The 27,326-nt window shown below is 28.4% G+C and overlaps 2 protein-coding genes across 3 annotated transcripts in view; one reads left to right on the top strand and one right to left on the bottom strand.

Moving 5' to 3' along the window:
• The window catches only part of LOC107443470 (uncharacterized), a 32,110-nt gene extending 12,900 nt beyond the window's left edge, over positions 1 to 19,210 (top strand). For both annotated transcript variants that reach the window (XM_016057333.3, XM_016057334.4), the window contains 8 exons: positions 806 to 1,093; positions 3,305 to 5,877; positions 8,005 to 8,205; positions 10,029 to 10,084; positions 11,560 to 12,196; positions 15,587 to 15,723; positions 17,236 to 17,321; positions 19,063 to 19,210. In XM_016057333.3, coding sequence (XP_015912819.1) covers positions 806 to 1,093; positions 3,305 to 5,877; positions 8,005 to 8,205; positions 10,029 to 10,084; positions 11,560 to 12,196; positions 15,587 to 15,723; positions 17,236 to 17,275 — 3,932 coding nt within the window. In that variant the 3' untranslated portion in view covers positions 17,276 to 17,321; positions 19,063 to 19,210. The remainder of the gene's footprint in view (positions 1 to 805; positions 1,094 to 3,304; positions 5,878 to 8,004; positions 8,206 to 10,028; positions 10,085 to 11,559; positions 12,197 to 15,586; positions 15,724 to 17,235; positions 17,322 to 19,062) is intronic.
• LOC107450845 (mitochondrial trifunctional protein beta subunit) overlaps positions 19,166 to 27,326 on the bottom strand; it is a 23,914-nt gene continuing 15,753 nt past the window's right edge. The window contains exons 10-15 of the mRNA XM_071182352.1: positions 25,166 to 25,245; positions 23,154 to 23,201; positions 22,985 to 23,072; positions 22,834 to 22,908; positions 21,714 to 21,878; positions 19,166 to 19,344 (exon numbers count right to left, since the gene is read on the bottom strand). Of these exons, the coding sequence (XP_071038453.1) occupies positions 19,309 to 19,344; positions 21,714 to 21,878; positions 22,834 to 22,908; positions 22,985 to 23,072; positions 23,154 to 23,201; positions 25,166 to 25,245 (492 nt within the window). The 3' untranslated portion in view covers positions 19,166 to 19,308. The remainder of the gene's footprint in view (positions 19,345 to 21,713; positions 21,879 to 22,833; positions 22,909 to 22,984; positions 23,073 to 23,153; positions 23,202 to 25,165; positions 25,246 to 27,326) is intronic.

Genomic DNA, 27,326 nt, shown 5'->3' with positions numbered 1-27,326 from the left:
AAAATTTCTCATTGCGCCATTCAAAATAAAATCTGTTTCACTTTTCTTTATGTATCTTTCATTATTTTCAACATCTGCCCCATTATCTAGCTTCCCTATTTACCAGTACAGTTCAGAACCTTTAAGAACAACAGAACACCATCCCTCCGAACCATGGAACCTCTTTCAGAACGCATTTCTCTGCAACCACATGTTTACTGTAGTTAAGGTTTCTTCATGTTAAGGTTTCTTCTAAGGTTCGTTCAAATTTTTTGTGCATTAATATAAGATGGACCAATACCTTGTAAAGGCAATATCTTCTAGTCCGAATCGGACAAATGAAAATGAAACAAATGTGGGTAGAAACGATCAAAACGAAACAAATACGCGTTTGAGCAACCTAATGAGAATAGCTGATGAAAAAGTAGATGTAGAACATTTTCCATATGATGACGCAGCAAAAATATTCAATGCTTTAAAAATTAGAAGATGTTAAAAATTTATTATTATTAAAGAAGTTGCTTTTTTTTCAAATCTCTTTGTGTTTTTTTTTTTTTTTTTTTTTTTTTTTTTTTTTTTTTTTTTGTAATTTTTAGAAATTTTACTTAACTTTTTGAAATCTCACCCTGTTTTTGAGAAAGGGTGAGAAATTCTCACCCATTTTTTTTCTGCGATGAAAACACTGTATTAATACCTTGGGTTAAATCTTAGGTATTTCAATTTATTTTGAGCTAAATACTCCAAGTATTAAAATTTTAAATTATTCAATTAAAAGTTTATTTAAAATATTTGTTTATTTATATATTTGTTTTAAACTTTATTTCAGATTTCTTTCTCTGGAAAACAGAATTGGAAAAAAGGTCCTCCTGTAAATATGCATTGCAATCAGCTCCAAAAGTATTACCTACCAATGAAAAAATTCATGTATATCAATGTGATCAAACATCCCACAAAAAGAAAAAATTTAATGTTTCTAATATCTCCAGTTCGAAGTGCCCAGCCATGATTTGTGCAACGGAAAATATGAAAAATCTGGAAATAAAAGTAGATTACTGGAATACTCACGTTGGACATTCAGTTCAAGTTGAACAAGATGAGTTAAATGCAGCCATAAGTAAGCATAACTTAACTATTTATTCTATTACTATTACAGCCATCAGGGCTTTCACAATGTTACCAAAATTACAATGTTTGAATAAGATTGAAGAAGTAATTGTAGTTTTCTGCGCAACATCCATGAAAGAGTATTATCCTCACTGAAAGACCTAAGACATACAATACGCACTGCTGTGTAGTCTGCAGATTATACATTGATTCGTTTAGCACAGGAGCAATAACTAATTACAGAGCTTCTGTCATCTGCTGATTCCATGTTTGTGAATGAATCTATCTATGAGCCAGTCAGCATCAGCAGGAAAACGAACTAGCAGACTCATCACATTTAAAAAGCAATCACACAGAATGCGAAAAAATCGCGTATGCGAATTGGAGATGCGAATGAGAATCCGATTTTAAAGTTTTTCTTGGTAAATATATTTCATGAAGAAGGTTCTCATTCGCATTTCCGAATTCGGGCATGCACAAACTTTTTGAATCCAGTGTGAATAATCCTTTACACTTTTGTGGGAAATGAAAGTTGATAGAAAATTCATGATGTCTGATGACCAGAAAATAATTTTGGCAGATTATCTACGGCGGTTGATTGTCCGTAGTGCCAATTTTTCATGCTTTTTAATAGGTAATCCCCGAAAAAATAATGAAGGATATATTTCTTAATATAAGCCAAGAATTTTGAGAAAATTTTCCAAACCTTAAGTTGGGGATCTGCTTATAATCCAATCCACTAACTTTGAAAAATTCCAGGTAGACATCGCCAATAGAAATACTTCAACAGTGTTGTTCATTCAAAGTGTTTTTAGAAGGGTGGCCTACTTTGCCTGCCCTTTCACTGAGGTAAATGCTTCCCTCGTTCCATTTTTGTAAAAATGTTATTCTCCTTCTATTTAGAAAAAAATGCTCTTTTATTTACTTTTTTAAAAAGATTGCAGTTACAGAATTTCAGATTACCATAATTACTGCAAATGATTTTTAGACTGATTTATTATGAAATATTTCTCATATTTATTTAAGTGTTTTAAATTCCGTTTGAAAGGCAAAAATCTAGCTAGATAAAAATATATATTTAGCAAGATTAGTGCTCTTTAAACTGAAGGTGCACTTGTTTTTGAAAAAGCACCCTGCTCTTTTTAATCTTTATGGAGGTCTCTGACTTCTCCTTTTCTCAAGCATTAGAGATAATGAATAAATATTTGGAAATATACATACAAAACATAAAAATGCATACAACAATACTTAATAATGGAATGTCTAAATTTAATCGTTGTAAAAAAAACATATAAAAAGGACAAGAAATGCTATTATTTTTTAATCTTCTAATTATGAATTCCTGAAGATCCATGCTTTTTACAAGTTACTACAAGGAAGAAGATTTTTATTTCCATGCATAGCATACCTTATTTTTTTACATTGACTTATACACGTTTTGAATTTTAGATCCAAATAAAAAACATACTTAATGGATTATTCACGAATTTGGAAATATACTTTAAATATAAAAAAATATGTATATGCTATGTATAGATTGATTTTTCAGTATTACCGTTGCAGTGTGACTATAAGCAATACATAGTCATGTGTTTTATCATATCATATAGTAGCAATTATGATCGTACTAAAATGAATATTGGAGCAAAAAAAGTAAAACAGATGTATGGAAAATACTTTATTTTCATTTATTTAAATAATAAATTTATTTGATGTTGTTTACAAAATAAGATCATGACAAGAAAAATGTCAGGTGATCTTCTTTAGTAAAGTAAGTAAGGGGAAATTTCTAAGTAGATTAAGGAAAAATTCTACTTTGAAATTAGAGGACAGACTTTTTAATTGCCATCACTTGTTACAAACATAAATATTTCTGCAAAGACATGCTTGAACTGCTCTGCTTAAACTCCCCTGCAATCAGCAATTTAAAACATAACAAAAACTAAAAATCTCCACAAAAACTTACAAACAATTAAATAATTAGAAAATAATTTAGTGGAGGAATTTTTTTTAGAACCGATTATTTTAAAAGTAAATAATTGATACCGATTTTCAGTTATAATTATCTATTAATGTTAGTTAAAACCAAGAACAGCAGTACCTAGATACAATCGATGCCTATTAAAATAATAAAACTGTACTATTATTTCTTGAGCATATTAAAACATTTTAAAGTGCAATATCATTAAGTTTGTTTTGTTCTCTTATTATTTTTATTTAGGCTCTGTTCAAGAAGAAGATTCCCATGTCAAGGTTATGGATATGCTTAACAGCATTGGTCAAGGTGTTGAAACTGGTGCTGAAGTGTTTGTCACTGAAACTCTTGATGAAAGTATTCCATCCACTTCATCGTCACGGAATATCCCAATGAATATGTTTAATATTAAAAGGGGTAAATCAACTAAAGTCAATTTACCTCAAACTTCTCCTATTGTACCAAATTTTTCCTTCAAAAAGGATCCTTCTAAAAAGAAAGAATCATCTATTTACAGTTTAGCATCAGTTGCCTGTGGAAAAGTTAGTGCAAATAAAGTGAATATAAATAAATCAGCTAGTGCACAATTTCAAGATTTAGTAAAGAATATTGCAAAGAAAAATTCAGGCACTATAATTACCCATAAAGCCACAGTGGCATCTGAAAGAAGTTTTCAGAAAGAAGCAGATTCCGATAAAACAAATGACAGCTTTAATAATGAATTTCCTTCAAATGACATTGACCTAGTTTCTGATACTAAAGAAGCTAGCACTACAAATATTCATCCTTCTAGCATAGGTGGGAGATATATTGCAATTAATCCAATGCCGCCAAATAAACCTTCATCAAGTGAATTAAATATTTCAAATGAAATTTCTTCTATTGGGAATTTATCTGAAACATTAACAGGAAAATCAATGTCAGACAAAGAAAATTTTTCATTGGTTAGCAATAAAAATAGTAAATCACTCAACAAGACTACATCTCGATCATTATTAAAATCTAATACTAAGAACGCTGAGAATTCTATTTCTACAAAAAATGGAATATTGGAGCAGAATTCAAAATCTCTTGGAGTAATTAATACAGATACACCTCAAATTATATTAGCAAGTGTTCCTGTTCCACAACCGAATTTGAGTTCGCTAATTGGTACAAAACCAGGGCCTTCTCTTTATTCTGCTATTGCTCAAAGTCCTAACCCCACTTCTCATGTAGTTTCTCCTATGACTCAAACTTATTTGTCTATCGACAATAAATTGATTCCTGTTGTGAATGCACCAGGGACAGCCCTTAATCCAAATTTAGGCTCTGGTATTATTTTATCTTCTGCATTGCCACAGTTTACAAGTGGCCAAATGGCTCCCATGCCATTACCAACCTTGACACCTTCATTTACTGGATCCTTCCCAGGGGGATTATTTTCATCTAACAAACCTTTACTTGCTGGTGCAAATGAAAAAAGTACTTCATCTCAAGCACAGAGTGTCTCATCCCTTTCAACATCCTTTTCTAATGCCCCTGTTGTTTTAATACCCTATACAAACAGTTCACCTGTTCCATCTTTATTACAATCAAAACCATCTGCAAGTCTCTCTTCCCCTATGGTTTTACAAACTGTAAGGCCCATGACATCTTTATCTACGAACTCATTAGTCACAAATTCACTTGGAAATCTTGGTCCAAATCCTTTAGCAAAAACCGTGCCAGTTGCCTTGGGAAAATTTGAAAATTCTCCGTCTACAGATGTAGCAAGCTCTTCAAACACACTCAAGGTTCAAAAGGTTTCTCTTCCTACTGCAAACAGCACTCATTCGGCTACCTCAAGTACAAATGTTGTAGTTGATGCTAAACCTGTTTCTTCTCAGTCTAGCACTAGGAATCCTGTTACTTTAAATTCTACAACTGTCAGCTCAACTCCAGATAATTCTAAAACGGCCTCTTCTCAGCCTAGTTTAGGTAAACCAGTAGCTTTAAATTCTAAAACCAAACCAAATGTAAATATTTCTAAAATATTTGAGTCTAAGAATCACAAGCCAGGCACTTTTGTTTTTGAATCATCAGGGGAACTTTTTATGTTAGAACCTGTAGATGATGATCTTGTGATTAAAAAAAATACTACACCCGTTACATCTACACCTTTAAAGAAAAATGAAATTTCAATAACTGATTCTACTACAGATGATTCTTCATCAACAAATGCTTTATCTACTACAAAAAGAAAACATTCCCCTGAAGATGGTTCAGATGTAAAATATAAAAAATTTAAAGAAGTTTTATCTTCAAAACAAGGTGTAAGTGCTGTTTATGATGCTTCCACAAAATCTGCATATATAGTCAATGATGAAGCACCTTTATTTTCAGATAGTTCTGAAGATAATTCTAATTCATGTGCAAGCGGTATTTCAAATTCCCATAAAGATTCTGATGATATTAAATCTAAATCTGGAAGTGTTTTATCTTCTAAAAAAGCCAAAATATCAACAAGTGAGACTTCTGTTACCACAAAAACTTCTGTAAAAGTCCAGAATAAAACATTTTTACCTGAAGGTAAAAGTAAAACAAAACATTCTCCATTTACAAACTTATTTCCAACTAAATCATCATCGATGTTGACTGTTAAAACTGTCCCTTCATTAGCTATGCAACCAAGCAAGCCCATAGCTTCTTTCATAAGTTCTACAAGAACTCAGGCATCCAATTTAATACTCTCATCTTCTAGTCCAAATTATATTTCATCTATTCAGAATGCAGAATCTTCAACTGAGCAAACTACTTCAAAAGTTAAAAACATGTCAGATAACACTTGTACTTCTGAGGTAATGCACTTAAAATTTTTATTTGATTTGTCTAAAGATAAATATAGTTGTTCTATGGTTGTCCCAAAAATGACTGATGGATTTTTAACAATCAATAAAAAAGAATGGAACACTATAAAAATGTATTGTTTGCAGCATTATGCTTTTGAAACAATGAAATTTCATCCAACCAAATTGCACATTTTATAAGCATTGCAGGAATGCACGAGCTCCATAGAAATAGACTCCTCGACACTCCCAGGTGATATTTCGACACCATGCTATCAGTAGGTGAGCGCTTGTAAAGGATTTTGATGATGGTTTACACATTAGAACATAACAGCAAATATTCATTATTGCTTGCTGTTTTGCAACGATCCCTGCACCATTTTTACACCAGTTGCTGTTATTCCTATTTTGCAATGCCACCTATTAGTGGACTTGTGCAATATGATGGGATGAAATTCCTAATTTCTCAAGCATAAGGCTGCAAACTGTATACTTAGTTATTTTTATTTTTTATTATTGATTTTCGAAATACATCAGTTGTTTTTGAGACATCCAGTATAGGTTTATTTTTGCAATGTATGGTCCCTCACAAATTCATATAATTTGAAAATAAGCTATTTTGAACTTAAATTTTGAAAGTTTGTAATTTGTTTTGAAATTCTGTGTTTATTTTTAATAGTTTTCTTCAAAAACAATCCTAATTTTCGTTTTAAACCCATAAAAATATTTGCTGTTTATGTCCTCATTTCGATAATCATTTGATGATTTGCTAAAAAGCCTGGAAAACAATAGAAACTATTTAAATTAAAAAAATAGTAACTTATGTGATTTATTTTCTTTCAATTTTTTTTAATATTCTATTTTTTTTTTAAATCACAGTTCTTTCTTTTTTTCCCTGTAAGTTGCACTATGTTTCTTGAATTAAAAAAAAAAAAATAAGCATTAAACATTTTTATTTGTTATTGTTAGGCATTTTCTTATCTTGCCGGAAGTTAAATGGTCTAATGCTTGATTTTAAAACATTATCTATACTTGCCATATTGTTTACTTTTATTGATTTAACCATATTTGATAAGCATACCTTTTGTTTTTAGTTTATTTGAACAAATGTGACTGAATCATTTTTATATTTTTCTTGCATTCTCAATAACACTGACATGTATTATTTTCCATGATTCTTGTTCACCATATGAATAAGAGTTTATATTAATTTTCTCATATCCCTTATAGTGTAAAAAATTATATCAAGCTTTGATAATCTATAAAACCTTTACAGTTTGCTTTCTTATAATTAGTACTTTTCCCCCAAAATTAATTGGTATTTTCTTAGGATTATACAAAAGTATCATTATTTTTTTTTTAAAAAAAGAAAAACTTTGGTATTTAAATGCATGTTTGTATTCTTTAAAGATTTTGCATTTAGTATTCTTGTAAATTCAATAAATCGCATTTTCCTTTTTGTCATATTTAAGAAATCCGTTTATTGGTTGACTTTGGTGATTTTGCAATCTTAATATATAATTCAGGGTGGTCTTTTTTTTTTTTCGAAAAATGTAATACCTCACAAAATGGCCAATCCATGTGGACATTACATATAGGCATTTTTTTTTTAAAATCAAATACAGTACAGAACCCGTTATCCGGAATTCAGAAAACCGGAAAACCAAAAAACCGGAAAGAAATTCGATGAATTATCCCGCCTTTTTTTTTTTTTTTTCCTCATAAAATTTTAGGATTTTTCTTTCTTTTTTGAAAGATGTTTACCTTACAGTCATTTTGGAAATAATCATTAGTGTATTACATTATCGTTTTTTCTTTTTAAGATTATTACCAAATATTTTTTTTAGTTGGGTTTAACAATAAAAAAAACGGCTTTTTGTAGCGATTCAGAAAACCGGAAAAATCAGTTATCCGGAATAGCGATGGTCCTGATCGTTCCGGATAATCGGTTCCCTACTGTAATATCTTCTCTGAAAAGTATGACTTCAAAATTTTGAACTACTATATAATTAATTCTCTTAAATGATTAGCTACGTTTTAATTTTTGTTGAATGCTATGACAGATGTTGCTCATTCTTAAATTAAAATGTAAAGAATAAGAATAATTTTATTATAATTTTTGTTTTGTTTATTTTTTAGCCTAAGGAAACAAGTGAAAGTGAGCTTGAAAAGCAACCTGAAGTCAAAAGAGGTGTTACAATCAAATCAGTTGTACAAGAAAAAAGATGTATTACTGACAGTGACATAGAGATAATGAAAAAAGTGAAATTTTATAAATTAGAAATGCAATATTATTCATGTCAAGAAGAGTGTAAAAAGTTAAAGATTGAACTCGCAAAGGTACTCCTGTTAATTATTTATATTCACTTTTAATTTTAATCCTCTTATTAAAAGGCTTTAGTTCTTTTTATAAATTCTTTGATGTATAAAGATCTTTTAAATTCTTAAATATTTTATTCAATTTTTATGAATATGGAAAATAAAACTTTTTCTTTTAAAAAACTGATTTTTATAGTTCTTTTCTAGGGTTCAGTAAAAGTTTGATTTTTTGCATTGTTAAATTTAAAATTTGGTTAGACTCCGAGCTACAGAAAGAATGTTGTATGTCTTAACTATAATAATACTATAAAAATTCTTATTTATGAAATTTAGCATACTTAGTAAGGTGTGGCTTTTGATATCCATATTGCACTAAAGATCGTGAATGATTTAAATTGAAAATTTATATTTGAGTGGAATACATTCATTAAGCCTCATGTTATTCAAAAATGTAGTTTATAGTTATCAGTCAGAGTTCTTTATTTGGTAATTATTTATATTTTTTTATTATTTGAAATAGTTGTGTAAAACAAAAACAATTATTAACAGTGCCTTTCATGTTTGAAAATTTGATATTAACCATGTTAGCCGAGTGGTTAGAAAATCAGTCTCAGACCTAGAAAGACAGGTCTGATTCTGTACTCCACTAAGACTCACCAAGTACATGCTCGCAAAAGCGGTGGAATCGAAATTCCTGTGATTGGTCGTTGAGCAGCGCCAATGTTATTTGGAGAAAATTTCTTACCTTCAGATTTATGTCTAAATTGTGGAAGTGGTTTTACAAATGATCAGTGCTGCCATTAATCCAGGGTTTTCTGTGTTAAGATGAACTTTTACACTGGCAGTGCTCTCTTGTTAAATGAAAGGCACACTTTCCTAACTTCATTCGCAAGACTAACTTGGCTTATCCAAGTGTCATTAGAAATAATAACAGAAATTTGGAGACCACCTGATTCAATTGATCTACTAGAATTAACATTAATGAAACAATAGAGCTAGGGGAATTTTTAAACTATCTCTTTTTATCAGTTTGAAAATTTTATATTCTCTATTTTGCCCACCTGTACATTATCTATTTTGCACACATAAGTTCAACTTAAATTGTATATTAACAGAGACAAACAAAAGCAAGGAAATTTTTTTAAAAGCCAGATATTGTTGAGAATCAAATTCAGTTATTACATGATTTTAAACATTTTGATAAATTTTAACTGTGTTTATTGATTGCGCTTCTCTGTGAGGAAGCACCTTGCCCTCTTTTATTCCTAGAGAGAATTCTGCTTTACCATTTAGTGATATGGATCATATCTGTGTCATTTCACAATAAATAAGTTAAATATTTAATTGAAAAATATCGAATTTAACAAAAAATTTAGGGAAACAAATTTTTAAAATTGTAATTAAACAGACTATAAAATAAACATGAAGGCAGTATTATAATATTCATATTTTTTCCTTTAATACAAACATTTTTTTGCATGTGTACGTATATAATAGAATCAATAGGTACTATTTTTTGGCAGAGAAGTATTCAAATTTGACTTTTTTCCCTTTTAATGAATCTTCCTGCTTTTAAAAATTCAATCAAAAGTATCAGAATAATAAGTAAAAAAATTTGTTTGATAAGGGAATTTTTCTAGTTGCTTGGTAAACCTGGCTTCTAAATTTTATCTATCTCTGTTGATTTCATCTTACTTAATTCTACAGTTTTGTTTTACTTCTGTTTTTCTTATGGTGGTTAATAAGTATGCTGTTGGATGCTCTTCACTTAAATTAAATTTTATGTCAATAAATATTTTGAAATTTCTTTAGAAGTCATCAGTTATTTTTTAATATTTTTGCAGTCCTTATCCAAAAACAAGGAATTAATGCAAATTATTGAAGATCTGAAGAAAAATGAGTAAGTTCATCCAATAACTAAGCTATTCCTCAGTTAACACTGTCTATTTTATTTAAAAGGTTTCCTAAAGTAAATTATTAAAAAGTTTCAATTTTTTTTAATGTTCTTAAATGCTCTTAATGTTCATACTTGTAATTAATTTTTTCATTGCTTTTGTTTAGACACATTGTACGTGTGTCTAAAAAAAGTTAACTGTTTCTTGAGTGTGTCAAACCTTTCTTAATTGTAAGTCTTACTTTTTTAAATGCACAAAAAATTTATGTTATTAAAAATCGTTTTGTAATTATTCCTCATTTTTAAGTACAGTACAGAACCCGTTATCCGGAAATCAGAAAACCGGAACGAAATTCGATGAATTTTCCCGCCATTTTTTAAACAAAATTTTTTTTTCCTTATAAGATTTTAGGATTTTTCTTTCTTTTTTGAAAGATGTTCACCTTACCATCATTTTGGAAATAATCATTAGTGTATTACTTCATAGTTTTTTCTTCTTTTCAAGATTATTTCCTAAAAAAAAATTTTTTTCAGTTGGGTTTAACAATAAAAAAACGGCTTTTTGTAGCGATTCAGAAAACCGGAAAAATCAGTTATCCGGAATAGTGATGGTCCCGATCGTTCCGGATAATCGGTTCCCTACTGTACTTATATAGAATGTCAGACTTCAATTATTTGTTAACATTAATTAAAACACTTAGCCAAATTTAATATACCATCACTTTATATCCTTTAGGGTCATATGTTTACTTTCAACCACAACTGCTATGAACTATGCTGATAAAATATATATATTTTGTCATAAACCTAATTTTGCAAAATTTGTTCAAAAATGTTTTTCTTCTTAAACTACTTGATTACTATACCTTCTAGCATACATTTCTTTGAATTAGCAGTTTTTTTAACGATATCAAACTAGTTATTGACTTAACTTATATCTAAAATCTAAGTCGCTCAGAAACATTTCAATGTAAACATGGAATAAATATTTTTGAATAATCACCGTCCATTCAGTTTTCAATGCCTGAAAGTTAAATACAATCCCAACCTTATATATATATATATTTAAATATAATGAGCTATATAGTAAAATTTTCCTTTATAATCATACATTTTCTGATTTCCTGTATATTATGCACATCTGCTGATCTCATAGTATTGGGCAATTTTGTTCTCTTAAATCAAAATATTTTACTAGTTGTGTTTCAGTGTAATACTGTTTTTCTTAGAAATTCACCTTTCATTTATCTTATATAGTATGTTTTGAATATAAAAATTAATTCAGACTCGTATGATAATTATTTTTAAACTTTACCATCTTGTTTTGATATGGTATCATTAATGTACAGTTAGGCATCAATTCATTGTGATGTAAAGTTATAAAATTAAAAATATTTCTATATTACTTAAACTTTGGATATTTTCTCTTGTCATCAAACATAATAATTTTTGTATTTTTTTTTTACATAATTTTATCTTAGAAATAGTGTTAAAGAAAATGCTGATGTCATTAAAAAGAGTCCTTTAACCAAAGAATGCGCTACTGAAAACAACGATGCGAAAGTCATTCACAATGTTGCAACTACAGATGGCAATTCGAAAGATAACAATACCAAAGACAACCAAGATTTGGAAATACTGCCACCACCTAAAGAAGATTTCCTTAAACAAAGTGGGGATGAGGAATCAATTTGTGATACTGTACCTGAAATGTGTGACATTAATTCTGACAAAGTAATTAATATAGTAGATGAAAATAGTAATAAATCGGAAACTGTATCAATTCCTGATACACCCGTAGCTCCTAATACAGATAGCATCACTTCTGACCAGGAAATGATAGATATGTTAGATGAAAATAATGATGATAACAAAGCAAAAGATGAATCAATCCCTGATACAATTATTGCTTCTAATACAATTGACATTACATCTGAGGAAATGATAGGCATATCAGATGAAAGTAGTGATAGTGGCAAAGCGGAAAATGTTAAAGAAAATATTTACCATACTGATTTGAAACAAAATAAATTAGATGAAAGTAAGGATAATACAGTTCTTAGTGTATCTAAGGAAATATCTGAAAAAGAATCCAGCAGTACATCAGATTCTGAAATGGTATGTAAACATGTAGCTTGCGTGTTTTTATTTTAACCAGTTTGGTATTTAACGTCTAAAATATTTATATTGTAGAGAGAAAGATTGAAACTATTTTCAATGATGTACTCTTGTTATTATCCTGGTTGAAAAAAGCAAAATATAAATTTTTATTAGAATAGCTGGAATAAAATAAAATTTTCTATTATGATAGTTCTTTGACCATCTACTTCTTGCGATAAATAACTATATAGTTCGTTAAGGACTAAATTCTGATTTTTCATCCTCAAGCCCTTTTTTTCATGTGATCGATATGTCTCAATAAGATTTTGATTAAAATTCCTATTCTTAAATGATAATTTTGTCTTGAAACTGTAATGTTCAACATGCTCTTTTTGTTATTCAAATTCCAAAAAACTCAAAATTTTGTTACTCAAATTAAGATGCAAATTTTCTTAATGTATTTGCATCTTAAGATGCAAATACTATCTAAAAAAAGATATAATCATTATCTTAAAAATTAATAGATATAATCTTAAAAATTTAATGATTGCAGTTGTGCCAGCAACTAAAAAAAAAGGTATTTTATTGAGTATCAGAGTATGTTCTGCATTATTACGCAAAATTGTTTTACAGTGAAACCTCCAGGAAAGATCACATCTGTTTATGACCACTTTTGGGAGGCATAGACTTGGTGTTGAAAAAAACCTTTGAGAGACCATTAAAACCTCCCTCAGCGAATGCAGAAAAAGTCAAATAAGGAAACGTAAAAAGATATTAAAACAAAAAATGTTCACAAAACAAATAAGTAGATTTAAATGTATTCAAAATAATTGTGAGTGTTTCTTATTTTAGAAAGCTCTTTTTGACGATTTCTGTAAGAGATCAACAACCTCACGTTGCAGTCAGAGTGTACTAAAGATGATGCTATCAATGATTTATTTTTAGAGTTAAAAAAATAAAGTTATAAAGAAAAATAAAGTTATTTAAAAAAAAAAAAACTAAGCATTTTAAGCAAACAAACGTTTTCTAATTTTCTAGTGAAAAAAGTTTTCTAAGTTAAAAAAATTTTTATGATAGAAACTTAAACTTTGTTTTTACACGTAATTAGAGGTCATTTTTATTGACGCTAAGTTTTATTCATTTATAAGTTATATCAGGTTTTCATGAAGCCAACAAAAATGGCTCATTCACACCACAAAAATGACACTGGCTAAAATTAAAATCAGTTGAGAAAAACCATTAGTTTTAAAACATTTTGAAATCAATGGAGTTAATCCCGAAAAATGACAAACCTCCATTAACGATCATTTTACTGTGGAACAGAAAGTGGTAACTCCCAAGAGTTTTTACTGTATAAAGTTAGAAAAAAAAACTATGGACAATTTTAACTGTTATTATGGAAATTGAATAGGAAGGTAACAAATATAAGAATATTTTACTTATTAAATGTCTTAAGATGTACAAAAATATTTTCAGCTATCATTTTCTAAGTAAAATAAACTTGCATTGCTTAGAATTTAAACAGACTTTTTATTTCTCAGGTTTCACTGTATTAGAATTTAACTAAAATGAGAATGATCACAAAAAAACTTTTGTACCTTATTATCAGAGCTCATTCTAGACAGGGTAAACAGGGCGCAGCACCCTACTGCCCTTTTAGTCAAAAGAATCCATCTTGTTGCTTCTGAAGTAAATTAGTACTCTGATGTAAAAGTACCCTTTTTGCCTTTTCTTTCCTCAACTCTTTTTATTTAGTTTGTCATTGCTGTCAATACATAGATTTATATTGGAAAGGAAAAATAGCCATCACACCCCCGTGTTGCACTTGTCTTAGAAAGTTTGCAGTTACTTCACTATCATTAAATCATAACTACAGACACTTAAAAACATACATTTATTATTTTATTAATATATGCATGCATTTTAAATAAGTTACTAAGCTAATTAACTCGATATATATATGTTAATTTATTAATAAAAATTAGTAATTAATATGATTGCTTTGGAACTTTTAGTAAAGTAAAAAAAAAAAAAAAAGACAATTTTTTTAATAGAATGTGTAAAGTCCATAGAAAGAAATTATTGCCTTTTTAGAACAATAATGCCCTTTTTTTTAAACTTTGCCCTGTTTTCTGCCTAGAATAACCTCTGTTATTTATAAATTTGGCCAACATATTTTAACATAGTTTTTAGGTAGCAATTGAAAGACCTCTTTTTAAGGCCAGGTAAAAGGCAGCTTGTTTTGGAGGCATATATATTGGCTTCCTTTACTTGTTCTTCCTTAAGTAACAACCATGCTCACTCATAATTTTTTTTTAAATTTTGGCTAGTGCACTGAATGTATGTATGCAATGTATGTTTCATTTGGTTATCTACTATGCCCTAAACTCAAGCTGTCCTTCCTTCACACAGCTATAAGTTGAGTTCCTTATCAAGCCATTATATGAAGGGGGAAAAGCGCAAGTTTCATGATAAAATATTTCACTACCATCTTCTATATTTTACTATCTGCCCATCAAAATTTGCCTCCCCTCCAAAATTACGCGGGGAAAAAAAAATACCACCCACAATCTTAATCACAAAATTTAGCATGGAATGAAGTTTCAAAACTTACTATATAGACAGGGTGCGTAGCGTTTGTAAAAAGTGCTTTTTTTGGGGATTTCGTTTTTAAAAGCTTTTAAAGGTGCTTTTTTCAGCTGGTGTTTTTAAAAAGTGCTTTTTTTTTCTTCTGTGATATCTGGTGGATCCCATGCATTTCACGAAAAATGGGGTGTTTGCTACGTAATCATTCACGCGGACTTCATGTCGTACCCACGTTATGACTTGCGCATGCGCGCACACTTAAAACCGAAACCCGAGTGCTCCAATTCGGATCGAGAATATCAGATCCTTATGAAATGTTTTTCTTTTTAATTTAATTTTATTCTTGTTTATTTTATTTTACTTCTAACACTTTTTTGACGTAGGGGGTAAGGGTACTTTTGTTCAGGGTGAAGTTGAATTCACTCGGTGATGTGGGAAAGTACTGATTGTTTTGATTTACGTCCGTTTCTTTTTGGGTTTTTTTAAACGCTAAAACTCTTTATAAAAAGTTTTTGTTTTTCAATAATATCATTGATTGAATATGAATTTTTTGAGTGCTTGAAAATTTTTGTAAAGTGCTTGAAAAGTTTTTATAAAGTGCTTATTTTTGATTCAAAGATTTGGCTACCCACCTTGATAGAATCAAAATAAAATCTTGATTTCTTTCATTTTGCATAGTTACAAAAAACCTTTATAACAACCTTGATAATCATATTTTAAAATGTGCTAAGTAGAATCCAAACTTTTTAATATGAGTTAGTTACTCTTTTAGATTTTATGAGTTTGAATATCGTAAGTAATAAAGACGTTTTGCATTCTTAGGTTTTCAAAGAGCATGATAACACAAAAGCTGATGTCTACACAATGGTTCGAACTTCTGTTCTTCGTAATTTGTATTTAGATATAGATGATCTTTGTCGAGAGAAAAGGAAACTACTTGAAGATGTGGAGAATTTGAAGTAAGGAAAATGATTCTCTAACTAAGTTTCAAGTTATAGATTTTTTAATTTTTTGTATCTAAATATAGTCTTATCTGTTGACTTGTTATAAGCTTTTTTTTAGCAACATTTAATTTGAACAGTATTACCAAGTCACTCAATAAAAACAAATATTTATAAAGAAATCATTAAATATAATAAGAAAACAAAACTTTTTTTAAACTAAAATCAAAACTTTTTTTAAACTAATATCTACTAAGTTTGTTAATAAGCAAGAAATGTAATACCCTTCTGCAACTGAAATGCGCCTCTCCGATTCTATTACTTCGAACCTGTTTGATTGCTATTCATAAGCGACCAGCTTCCTAATTCAACTGTTACATTACACCACCCTCAAAGTAATAGGGTTGCCTGTCAAAGAAGCTTGTCTTTTTTTGCAGGTCACATGTACTGTATTTTCCCTCGGCCAATGAAGAAATTTATAAGTGTTTTCTCAACTATGGGCTGGGGGAGAATTTTTAACTGTGACATTTGAATTTGCCTCGACTCACCTAGTTTCGATTTTATAAATTTTTGTGTCTGTAATCTGAATTATTACTCAAATTTTTAAAATATCATAAGAGTACTTTTTACATTCATCTTAGTTAATAATTTGTAATTTCCAATTTTTTCTTTCAAGTTCAAAATACTTATGCATGCAAAAAACACAATTCATTTGTCTGTATCAAGAAGAACTGTGATGTGATTATACAATTGCATTTAATTTGTAAAAATTGATAATTAATCAAATATTGGCACTTTGTTTCTATCAGTAATAATTAACAAATATGAATTAAAAGCCACTACGGATGAAGATTGAATCTTAGTTTTGGATTTCATTTCAATCCCGAGACTAATTTATTAATGCAAACAGGTAATTTGAATCTCTTAATTAAAATTAGTATACCGTTGTTGAATCAGCATATAATTTACATAAAATTATCTAGGAGTGTTTGTAACATATAACCAAGTTTTTATCTTCCTTTTTACCCCTCTGATCTCTCTCCACCACTGTCATTAAATGGAAAGTATCTGCTTTGTGATTGGTCAGAAATAGTTCTATCGAACTTAGATTTCAAAGTTAAGATATGGTCTTACGTGACGAATAATGTTCGAAATGTTTTAGATAAACCAGGAAAATAAATTTTTCTTCTTCGAAATAATAGATTGAAAACCACTACTTTTTTAACCAAATTTTGTTTCACATGCATAAGTCTGTTAATCAGAGGTCTGCAGCCAGGACAAATGTTTAGATATTATTATGCTTATAAGATCTGCTACTTAAAGTAGTTTGAAATTATGCATAAAAACATGTAGACATTACAAAATTTAACTGTAATGTGCATTCGCTTAAAATTTTGTTACGATTTTTTATTATATATGTATTTACCCTATATTATTATTGTTGAAAGCAATTCATAGGCAAGTAAATGGTGATATGTAGAATTTTATAATATTAAGAATTTTTCTCAATTTATTATTTTTTTTCTTCAGAAAATTTCACCCTGAATTTGTGCCTTCAATTCTAGAATGAGAACAATAAGGAATAAGTGCCTTTTTATTGTAAATATCACTTTATGGTAAGCGTTTTTAAATTATCTCTAATTTCAACTTTTCTTAATAAATGAAATCTGCAACAAATTGATCCAAAATGTTGTGACCTGCTAGTTTGATGAGACTAATTCCTTATGCTGCATCTTTAGGGCAGATCTTTTTTATATTTTTAATCAATAAGCCTTGGGTCAAATATATTTAGTTTGTATCTAAATTATTTTTAACTCTTAAATTACAAGTAAAGTATATAATTGTTGCAGGTGTCACTAATGCTAGAAAATCAATTTTTTTCAGTTCTTTCGTGATAATTTCATATACAGTGCTCAAAATAAAGGAGCACACTGAATAACTTTTGATCTAATGATCGTATCTTCACATTCTAGGACTCAATCTGAATGGTTCAAGGGAATGACCTCAAGTAGGCTAATTAATTAGTCCAGACAATATTTTAAGTTACAAAATCAGACATAAAAACGAACTTCCATTGAAGAGACATATATATTTTTTTCAACGGATTCGGATTTCTGACCTCTGGGGAATATAGTCCCAATAGTTTTTTGGGGAGAGGGGTACTAAATTTGGATACCTTAATGCTAATTTTATATCTAGCGTATTTTGTTAAAAACAAATTTTTGTAAATATTTATTTCACTTAATAAAAATTGTTAGGAATATATTTTTTGCATCACATTACAGTTTCTAATTTTACATGGCAAAATTGGTGGAAGAGTTCCTGAGAAATTGAATGTTTAAAATTAGATTTCTCAAACTATTCAACCAACTTTGGCTGAATCTTGTATTTTGCCATTAAAAATTAAGTTCTTTTAAATGAAGCAAACATTTTTTTTACCTAACAATGCAAAATTGTTTAGATAAATACTAAAAACAAAATTATGCTTATGTGAAGATCCAATCATTAGATCAAAAGCTATTAAGAGTGGTCAGTTTTTTTGGGTGCTAAAGCTATTTCAAGTACCCATCTATGTAAAAATGGGTGCCCCAACATTTAGGTTCAAGGATATGTTTTTCATTAGATACCAGGCAGTGTGGTCCCATAGTTTTTTTTTAATTATATATATATATAACCGGACAACTGAGCTAATGACTGTCAAGGTTGACTCCTTAACCTAGAATCCAACCCAGAACACTAGGATTTCCTCAATCAAGCGTTAGGGCAAGCAAGCCATTGTAGAGAACTTTTTAACGGAACTAACCTGCATTACATGAAGAGGAAAATTTCTCCAGTGTACTTCGCAGGTAGGTGATTCTAACCCACAATCCGTCTGCTACTAAGGATATTAAACATCAACACTGTGGTCAGTATGGACCGGGAGCATAATTTGTATCAATCTGCCACCGTTGGGATTTGAACCTAGGTCAACTTATTGAGAATCGAATGCTCTATCCTTTAAGCCACTGCGGCCCAGGTCTGCTCATTTGAAAAAGATTAACATACATGATAACCATTAGAGATAGTAGTTTCATAATACTTCTATATTTAGAGCAATTTCTAATATTATTTACATGATAATCAGACTCATGTTTTATATTTATTGTATCAAAATTTTGTTAAACCAGTGAGAGCAGCATTTCCATTTTGTTACAGTTAGCAACAATTTAAAGTTTGTTTTTACAGCTAACAAAAGTTAATTTATGTATAAACGTTATCAAAGTTGCAGCTATAAAGCCCTATAGCAAAAAGAAATGTTACTCTCATTGAATCTGTTTTGTCAACTAAAATAATTTTATTTAAAAAATTCTTTTACAGGATCATGGAACACTAATGTATACAACATGTTGTAAATATTGTTTGTACAGATGTTATTACAAATTGTTTTAAGTATTTTATCCATAAAATGTGTCAAAAGAGACCTGTTGTATAAATATATTTAATTAAAGAAATTTTTTTTACAAAATTAATGTTTGATTATGTGTATCATAAATAACATCTAATATTCAAAATGTCACAATTGTGTATATATAATGCTTACTTCACAATGTAGGCAAAACAAAATTAGTTAGGATAACGCTCAACAATAAGTCCATGACCCTAAAAAGAGAAAGAAGAAAAACTTTTTAATTTGTCAAACATTAATTAAATTTGTTAATACACAAATATTTGCCATTCATATAAATGAAAGCTTTGTTGAGCCACAACAAGCACACCATAGTAATTGTTATTCTAACTGTTATTCAATCTTAATTATTACCAATTCTAATACCTTACCAATTGAAAATTTACATGATGTTAATAATTGCGCAAATGGGGGAAGAAAAAAAAATGGATTGCCCCTGAATAAGGTTTGATTGAAATCTTCAGGTTCTAGAACTAAAAAAATGAAAATTTCGATGTAAGAATCAGATGTTTATATATTTATGCACTAGATTCAAGGGGGTGACCTTAAATGTGCTTATTAATTAGTGCAAAGGATATTTTAAGTTACCAAATCAGATACTAAATATACCTTTTTTCCATAAGGTATAGTCTCACTCTGGAAAATAAGTTCTCAGTAGTTTGGTCAAGAGTTAGGATCCTATAATGTTAATTTTACTTTTTGCCTAATCTCAAGAACTTTTAGGACACAATTATAAAGCAAAAAAATCTTTTAGTAAATATTGATTATTTTATTTATTAGTAGTAGAAAAAAAATTGAATTGTAAAGTATTTAATACAGAGGTGATTGTGCTCCGGATTTTTTGCTAACCACGATCCGGAAGTTTCCTGAAATCCAAAGTACAGCAGTTTCAAGAAATCATCTATCACATTTATGTGTAAAATTTCTTGTATATTTTGTTTAAAAATATTAGAACTAGAATTTATTCTTGGCACCTCTTTAATTTGTAAATATTTTTTTAGTAGTATAATGAATGTCATTAGAGATAAAAGTAAACTTATGAGTAATTATTCACTTAAATTATACTGCATATAATTTGTTTAGAATTTCACTTTTTGAAAATATGAAAGATTTAAATTTATAAGACGTTAATTTTTTGAAATGCACCATTAATGATTTTACTCCAGAAATTTTCCAAATTTTTGAGTTGGGCTCACAATCAGCCCTGTTAATATTTACATTATTAAGAACGTAATTTTACATGGGAAAATACAAATTTTGAACAAAATTAGTCTAGTTCCTTGGAAATTTAATTTTAAAAATATGACTTTTTATTCAACAAATTTTATATTTTGCCTTGTAAAATTGTAAACTTAAAAATTAAATTTTTTGAGAATTAATAATAATGACTGATTATAATAATGAGAATTAATAATAATAATAGAATTTATAAATAAAACAAAAAATAATAAATATTTATTAAAAGCTATTTTTTGTATGGAATTATTTTTGGATAAACAAATTTTATATTTGTGTGTAAAAATTGTTCAATTGGCTTAAGTTCTCAATATGGCAAAATATGCAAAAAGTAAAATTGCCAAGCATTGAACCACTCTCCTTGACTGAACTATTAGGACCAGATTGCAACTACCCCTATATTTTGGGAGTCAGAATTCCAAATCTGTCAAAGAAAGGTATGTTTAAGTTTCTGATTTCGTAACTTAAAATATCGTCTCCACTAATTATTCAGGTCATTCCTGCAAACCATTACGACCGAGTCCCAGAACATGAAGATTCGGTCATTACATTAAAAGTTATTCAGGGTGGTACATTTTTTTCTAAAAAATCAGTCAAATGCAGAAAATTGACCAGCTAAGTATGAAATGGTTGAACATTTTTCTCATCACTTATATTATGCAATGACTATGATTTATTAGAAATAAAGTAATTTTTTGGTGCTAACAAATGTTAATATTTTGCTTTGTTTATAAGAAAGGTCTAAAATTTTAGTAATTGGCAAGTATTACTAATATTTACAAAGATAATTACCCAGTGTGTTGGCCATTATTTGGTATTTTGTACCGGGATGTTTTTATAGAGAAAAATTGCCATTCCCTGGTACACTTTCTCTAACCGGACATAATTAATAATAACCACATAAGTCAGCTAATGTAAAATTTGTGTTTCACATAAAAATATTTTTCTTATGTAGTCAACATAATAATATATATATATTTTGAAATTAATGCTTGCCAATTACTAAAAATTAATGTTTTTCTTATTGAACAAAATATGAACCTATTTGTTGTGCTTAAAAATTATTTCGAAGTAATACTAATAAATAGTAGTAACTTTTATACTATGTATAAGACATTTTAGAAATGTTTACTTATTTCATATTCATACTTTGTCGGTTGATTTTATGCATTATGTACAATACCAGATTTCCAACTTTATCAGTAACACTTAAATTATTTTCAACGCTAGTACCCAATTATAAACATATTACTTTAAAATTAACTTACAGTAAGGGTTTTTACTTTGTAATTCTGAAAAAGAGTTCAAGTAGAAAAAAGTTACATACTAATCCACCTGCTGCACAGGCAGCAACAAGAGCTAGTTGACCTCCTTCCTTGATTAATCTATTGGCAGCTGTTGTTACTAAACGAACTCCAGTTGCACCAAAAGGATGTCCAAGAGAGAGGGAGCCACCCCAAAGATTAAATTTTTCAATAGGTGGAGCACCAACCTAGAAATTCATAGAAATACGTATGTTTAACAATTCTGTTTAATTTTTAATCTTAGATTTATTTTTATTATCATTTTTTTGAGACATTATAAATCAAATAATTAACTTATGCCTTTCGAGGAGGAGGATTGATTTTTTGAGAAAAATTACAGTGATCAATATTACATTTAATAGGAAATTTAACTACTAGTCTTATATTCAGATAATTTATAAATAAGACAAACCTTAAATTAAACTGTTACAAAGATGCTTACTTCTAGAGCATAACATTTAAGAGGCGAAATTGACAGAAAACAGTATTTTCAAAATATTTAGTAATTAATAGAACCATGCGAATGCAGAAGAATCATTGCCTGTCCAAATTATAGAAAATTTCAATTTCAATTGATGTTTTATGGTTGTAAGTTTTTGAATTGGGCTACTTTTCTGCCTGACACTACATAAAAATGAATGTCCCAAAATTTTCACCGTTAAATTCTGCAATATTTAATAGCATTATTTATTAAAATAAAAAGATAGGGATCGAAATTATAATCTTTTGATTCTTAAAATTACTTTTAAAAATCCACATTAAATTTTTTAAAAAAAATCTGAATACACAAAAATTAGGTTAAAATAAATTTAATTAAGAAACTGTGAACCCTATTTGTCTACCAGCTGGTAACACATTGTAGAAATTAATGACTTCAATCATTAGCATTTAAAATATTCTAAGATTAAGAATGTTTGACCAGAAGAGATGAAGAAAAACATTTTTAATTAACTCCAAACTATAATTTATGTTGCAGATTTATAATCAGAATTATTTTTATACTAAAGGCAATAATGTTATGAATATAAAGCTTGATGTAGCAATATTTTTTAATGTTTCCATCTTTTTTAAATGATGAAATACAATGATTTGTGAGGAAAAAAAGTTATTTATCTAAATAAATCATAGCAAAAACGTTAATACCTTTTGTTTACGATTCAAGTAAGTTTGTGCAAACCAATCAGAATCCAAGGCTTTAAAATTTGCTAAAATCTGGCCCTGAAATTAGGATATACAAAATTTAATTCATTGAATTAAAAGAGAAAATTGTAAACTTCTTAAATTTATAACTTACAGCAAAAGCTTCATGGAACTCAAAAACATCAATATCTTTTAGAGTTAAGCCAGTTTTATCTAGGATTTTAGATGTAGAATATGTAGGCCTGAAATGATAAAATTCCTATGTTTTAAATTCAAGTAGTATATATATTTAATACCATAACATGGAAAAAAATTAAACTTACCCTAAGAGCAATTGGTCTTTGGGATCTTGTGCAGTATAAACAAAATTTCTGCAAGACAAAATCTTTTCAATGTTTGTTATTATCACATAAAAGATACCATAGTAAGTAGTAGTTTAAAATATAAGACAAAAAAGTATACAAAAGTCTATTAAAAGTTAACTTATAGAAACTAAATCCTCTGAAACTTTTTGAAAAAATTCTAGGAAATTATCTATTTCAACAAGGTAGAGATTTTTCATAAAAAAAGTAAAAGCAGTTTCAGTAAATTAGTTTTAGTACATAACTTCTATTCAGGGCTGACATAATTCAAATAATTTGATTTCTTTAAAAAAAATTATTAATTTAAAATAAATCTTGTCAAAAATATTTTTACTCATAATCATTTATAAATATATTATTTAGGGTCTGATTTCATTTATAAGGTTTATCCTTAGACATTATGAAATAAATGTGTATGTAAATTATTATATTTTAAACTAATAAAATTAGAGACTAACAGTGGTTTGAAATTGCTAAATTATATTTCTCCATTAGCCGTGTGTAAAATAATTTGCTGGTAATAAACATATTTCAATATACCCATTTATTTACCATACTATAACACCATTATAACTTAAACATATTTGAATTATACCCAAATATAAAACTAAAACTCATAGTTATTGTATATCAATGATGAAAAAGACACATCTAATTTTCCTTGTTCTGGGCAGAGAAACTTCAGCCAGTTGTGATTTTTAACTTTTGTGCAATTTTTTTATTACAGCAAAAACAATATCATCCTTCTCACTGATGCAAATAAATTTATTAAAAAAATTTGTACCAAAAAAGAAAAATAAACATATTTTTAAAAAAATACATTCATGTTTTTAATAGTGGTACACAGCGTTGCGAAAATTTTAGAATGGGTACACAAAAGTCAGAAGTTTGGGATACACTGCTTTAATGTATGCATTCTAATCAAAATAACTTTTTCTTCACCTGATATTTAGATGAAAAATTGGCACCTTGTCTGTAAAATTTTGGAATGTTTAACTTGGACAAAAATAACTATTTTATTTTTCAATGATTAGTTTGTAATAAATAAATAATAATTTTTGATACATTTTAATCAGAAATATTAACTGTTTTAGTTATATTTTACCTCAAGATTTAGTGGATACAGGGTTGCCACAGGCGACTAAAATGCAACTATGGCAACTTTTTTTGCCTGAAAAGGCTAAAAAAGCAACTATTTTCAGGAAAAGGAGACTATTGGGAGACTTTTCTAAACTCCTAGCAATTTTTTTTTAAAGCATAAATTGGGTGGAAAATCTGCACCCCACAAGATAGTTTCTGAACACACTGAACTTTTTTTTTCTTAAAAAATAAAAAATTTTGAATTGCAAATTTGAGTCTTCACTTTTTAATTCACTCTGCACAGACTCAATTCACAACCTTTAGTTTATTTCATTTCTCGATCGCCTTTTCAATGATTATTGCTACGAAATTCCGCATGATTTTTTTTTCTTCAAAAAAAGCAACTAAAAAAGAACTATTTTTAATACGATGATATTACGATGTGTGAATTTCGAATTTGAATAATCACTTTTCACATATATATATATAAACAAAATTTTCGTCATATTTTTGCTGAATTTTTGTTCTTATTTAGGCAACTAATTATTGGCTACTATTTTCATGTTTTAGGCTACTAAAAGCAACTATTTTGTTCATTTTTTTCTGTGGCAACCCTGTGGATAAATATAAAAAAATCTGATTCAAATCAATCTGATTTTTTTTATTATTTTTTCCACCTTTATATTATATTAATGTTTAGCCAACATTTATATTAATCTTTAAGAGCGCTAATAATTAATAAGTTAAATTTTAATTAGTTTAACTCATATGTTTAATATAACAAAAGCAAAATCTTCTGTTTGTCAATATTATAATATACATTTATGATAAAAAAAAATTCTTTTAGCATACTCACAAAGTTTTCCCATAATAAAATTGATAAATAAACTAACCTTAAATATGCTTTTGGTTTTAAGCCCAAAGAGAGAGCTTTTTCTTCTGTCATCAGAAGACAAGCAGTTGCACCATCAGTCTGAAAAAGTTAAATCATAAGAACATAATTGTTAAGCTAAAAATTAACATTATTCATATAATCATACCTAGGCAGAGCTAAACCTATCATTTAGGTGAACCTAGGCAATCACTTAGAAGTGCCAGTGAACCCAAAATTCAATTTTAATTTATTATTTAACAAGAATTTTTTAAAAAATTTTTTTTTCACCTTTTCTACATGCTTTGGTGCAGTGTTCCTGTGAAAAATAAAATTTGCATAAAATTGGAAAAAAATCAATAATTTCATAGAATCAGATAGCAAAAATTTCTTAATTTAATTTTCCAAATTTAGTGCAATTCATTTATTTTGCGAGGTTTGTTAATTGCGTTTAACAATTACCTCTACATGCTTTTGGTACAGGTAAATTAAACTGGCTAAAAATTTATTAAATTTTTTTTTTAATCATATTGCAGAAAATAAACCTTTTAAGACATCAACACTCCTTATTGCGTGCGTATATATATAATATGTACACTACCGGTCAAAAGTTTGCGAAAATTTTGAAATCTACGAAAAAATGGTCTAAATTCAAATGTTCATAGAACTGCGAAAAATCAGTCAAATTGCATGAAAATTTGATATGTTCTAAAGTGAATCCTCTACATTTAGTTACATATGATCAAATTGCAATACTTTATTTTTTGCGATCTGAATCCAGCTTTTCATCATGGGTTGTTTCTATGGTGAAAAAAGTTGCTAAGTTTGAACACTTGCCAAACTTGCAAAAAAAATTTTTTGTACTTTCTGTTAATGGAAAATAGTTATTTGAACCGNAAATTTTTTTTGCAAGTTTGGCAAGTGTTCAAACTTAGCAACTTTTTTCACCATAGAAACAACCCATGATGAAAAGCTGGATTCAGATCGCAAAAAACAAAGTATTGCAATTTGATCATATGTAACTAAATGTAGAGGATTCACTTTAGAACATATCAAAATTGCATGCAATTCGACTGATTTTTCGCAGTTCTATAAACATTTGAATTTAGACCATTTTTTCGTAGATTTCAAAATTTTCGCAAACTTTTGACCGGTAGTGTAGATTTTTTTAAAAATTTAATATTCAAATTACTACTTATTAAAATTTCAGCTGCAATTGTAATGTTTATTTTCCGTAAAACTTAAAACAGTGGTGCACTTTTTGCTTTGAAGTATAAGAAAATGAAATATTGAAACTCACGTATCCCTCTGCTACTGATGCTCAAATGTGTTTTTAAAAAAAACTAAACTTACACTCTAAGCAAATTTACACTGTAAATCACTAAAATTGCTTTTTGTTAAATTATATTTATAAATAAAGCTTAATAAATGGTTGGAAACTGAGGGGAAGGCTGATCAGAGCTAAGTTTTAAATGTTCTTGCCTTGCAAATTACAGAATTTCAGCTATACAAATATTGATATCAACCTATATTTCTTTTTATAAACTTTAAAAACATTCTTATGAACTTTAGAAAAATAAATTTAAAACAATTATGTAACAGAGGGAGACAGTAAGTAAATCATCCTTATTTTGTCAAAGTTTTATTTTCTTAAAATAAAGCAAATATAATGACAATTTTTAAAATGGCTAGCTTATCTAAAAATAGACCATTCAAGGAGCCATGAGACCCATTTTATGTAATTATGGCAATGAAGTGGAAGTAACAGAATGCAAAAAATCCTGGGAGAATATTAAAATGTTCGATTTTCACCCGAAAATAATTTAAAACTATTAGATAAGCTGTGTTAGATATTACAAATAACACAATTTTCACAACATAAATTAAAATTATTTTCAATGAACATTTGGTTTAATTGTAATAAAATAAGAGGCTAAGAAGGCTGGGCAAGCAATTTAGCCTTGCATTAAAAAGGTATTACACTGACGTTATTTTTAAAATACTAATTTTTATGTGTATGCATTTACTAACTAAAAACATTTGGTAAATTAATTTGAATGCTTAAAAATGCTATTTGAAATTTTATTTTGGTAATTAAAATTATTTATGCTCATCAAAAGTGCAAGTTTTTTAAAAATGACCCTTTTATATATATACCCAGAAAGCATGTAACCTTACGACAA

This window comes from Parasteatoda tepidariorum, chromosome 6, assembly GCF_043381705.1.
Source record: "Parasteatoda tepidariorum isolate YZ-2023 chromosome 6, CAS_Ptep_4.0, whole genome shotgun sequence".
Lineage (NCBI taxonomy): Eukaryota > Metazoa > Arthropoda > Arachnida > Araneae > Theridiidae > Parasteatoda > Parasteatoda tepidariorum.
The sequence above is the reverse complement of the archived record's forward strand: the minus strand, read 5'-3'. Positions and strand labels throughout refer to the sequence as shown.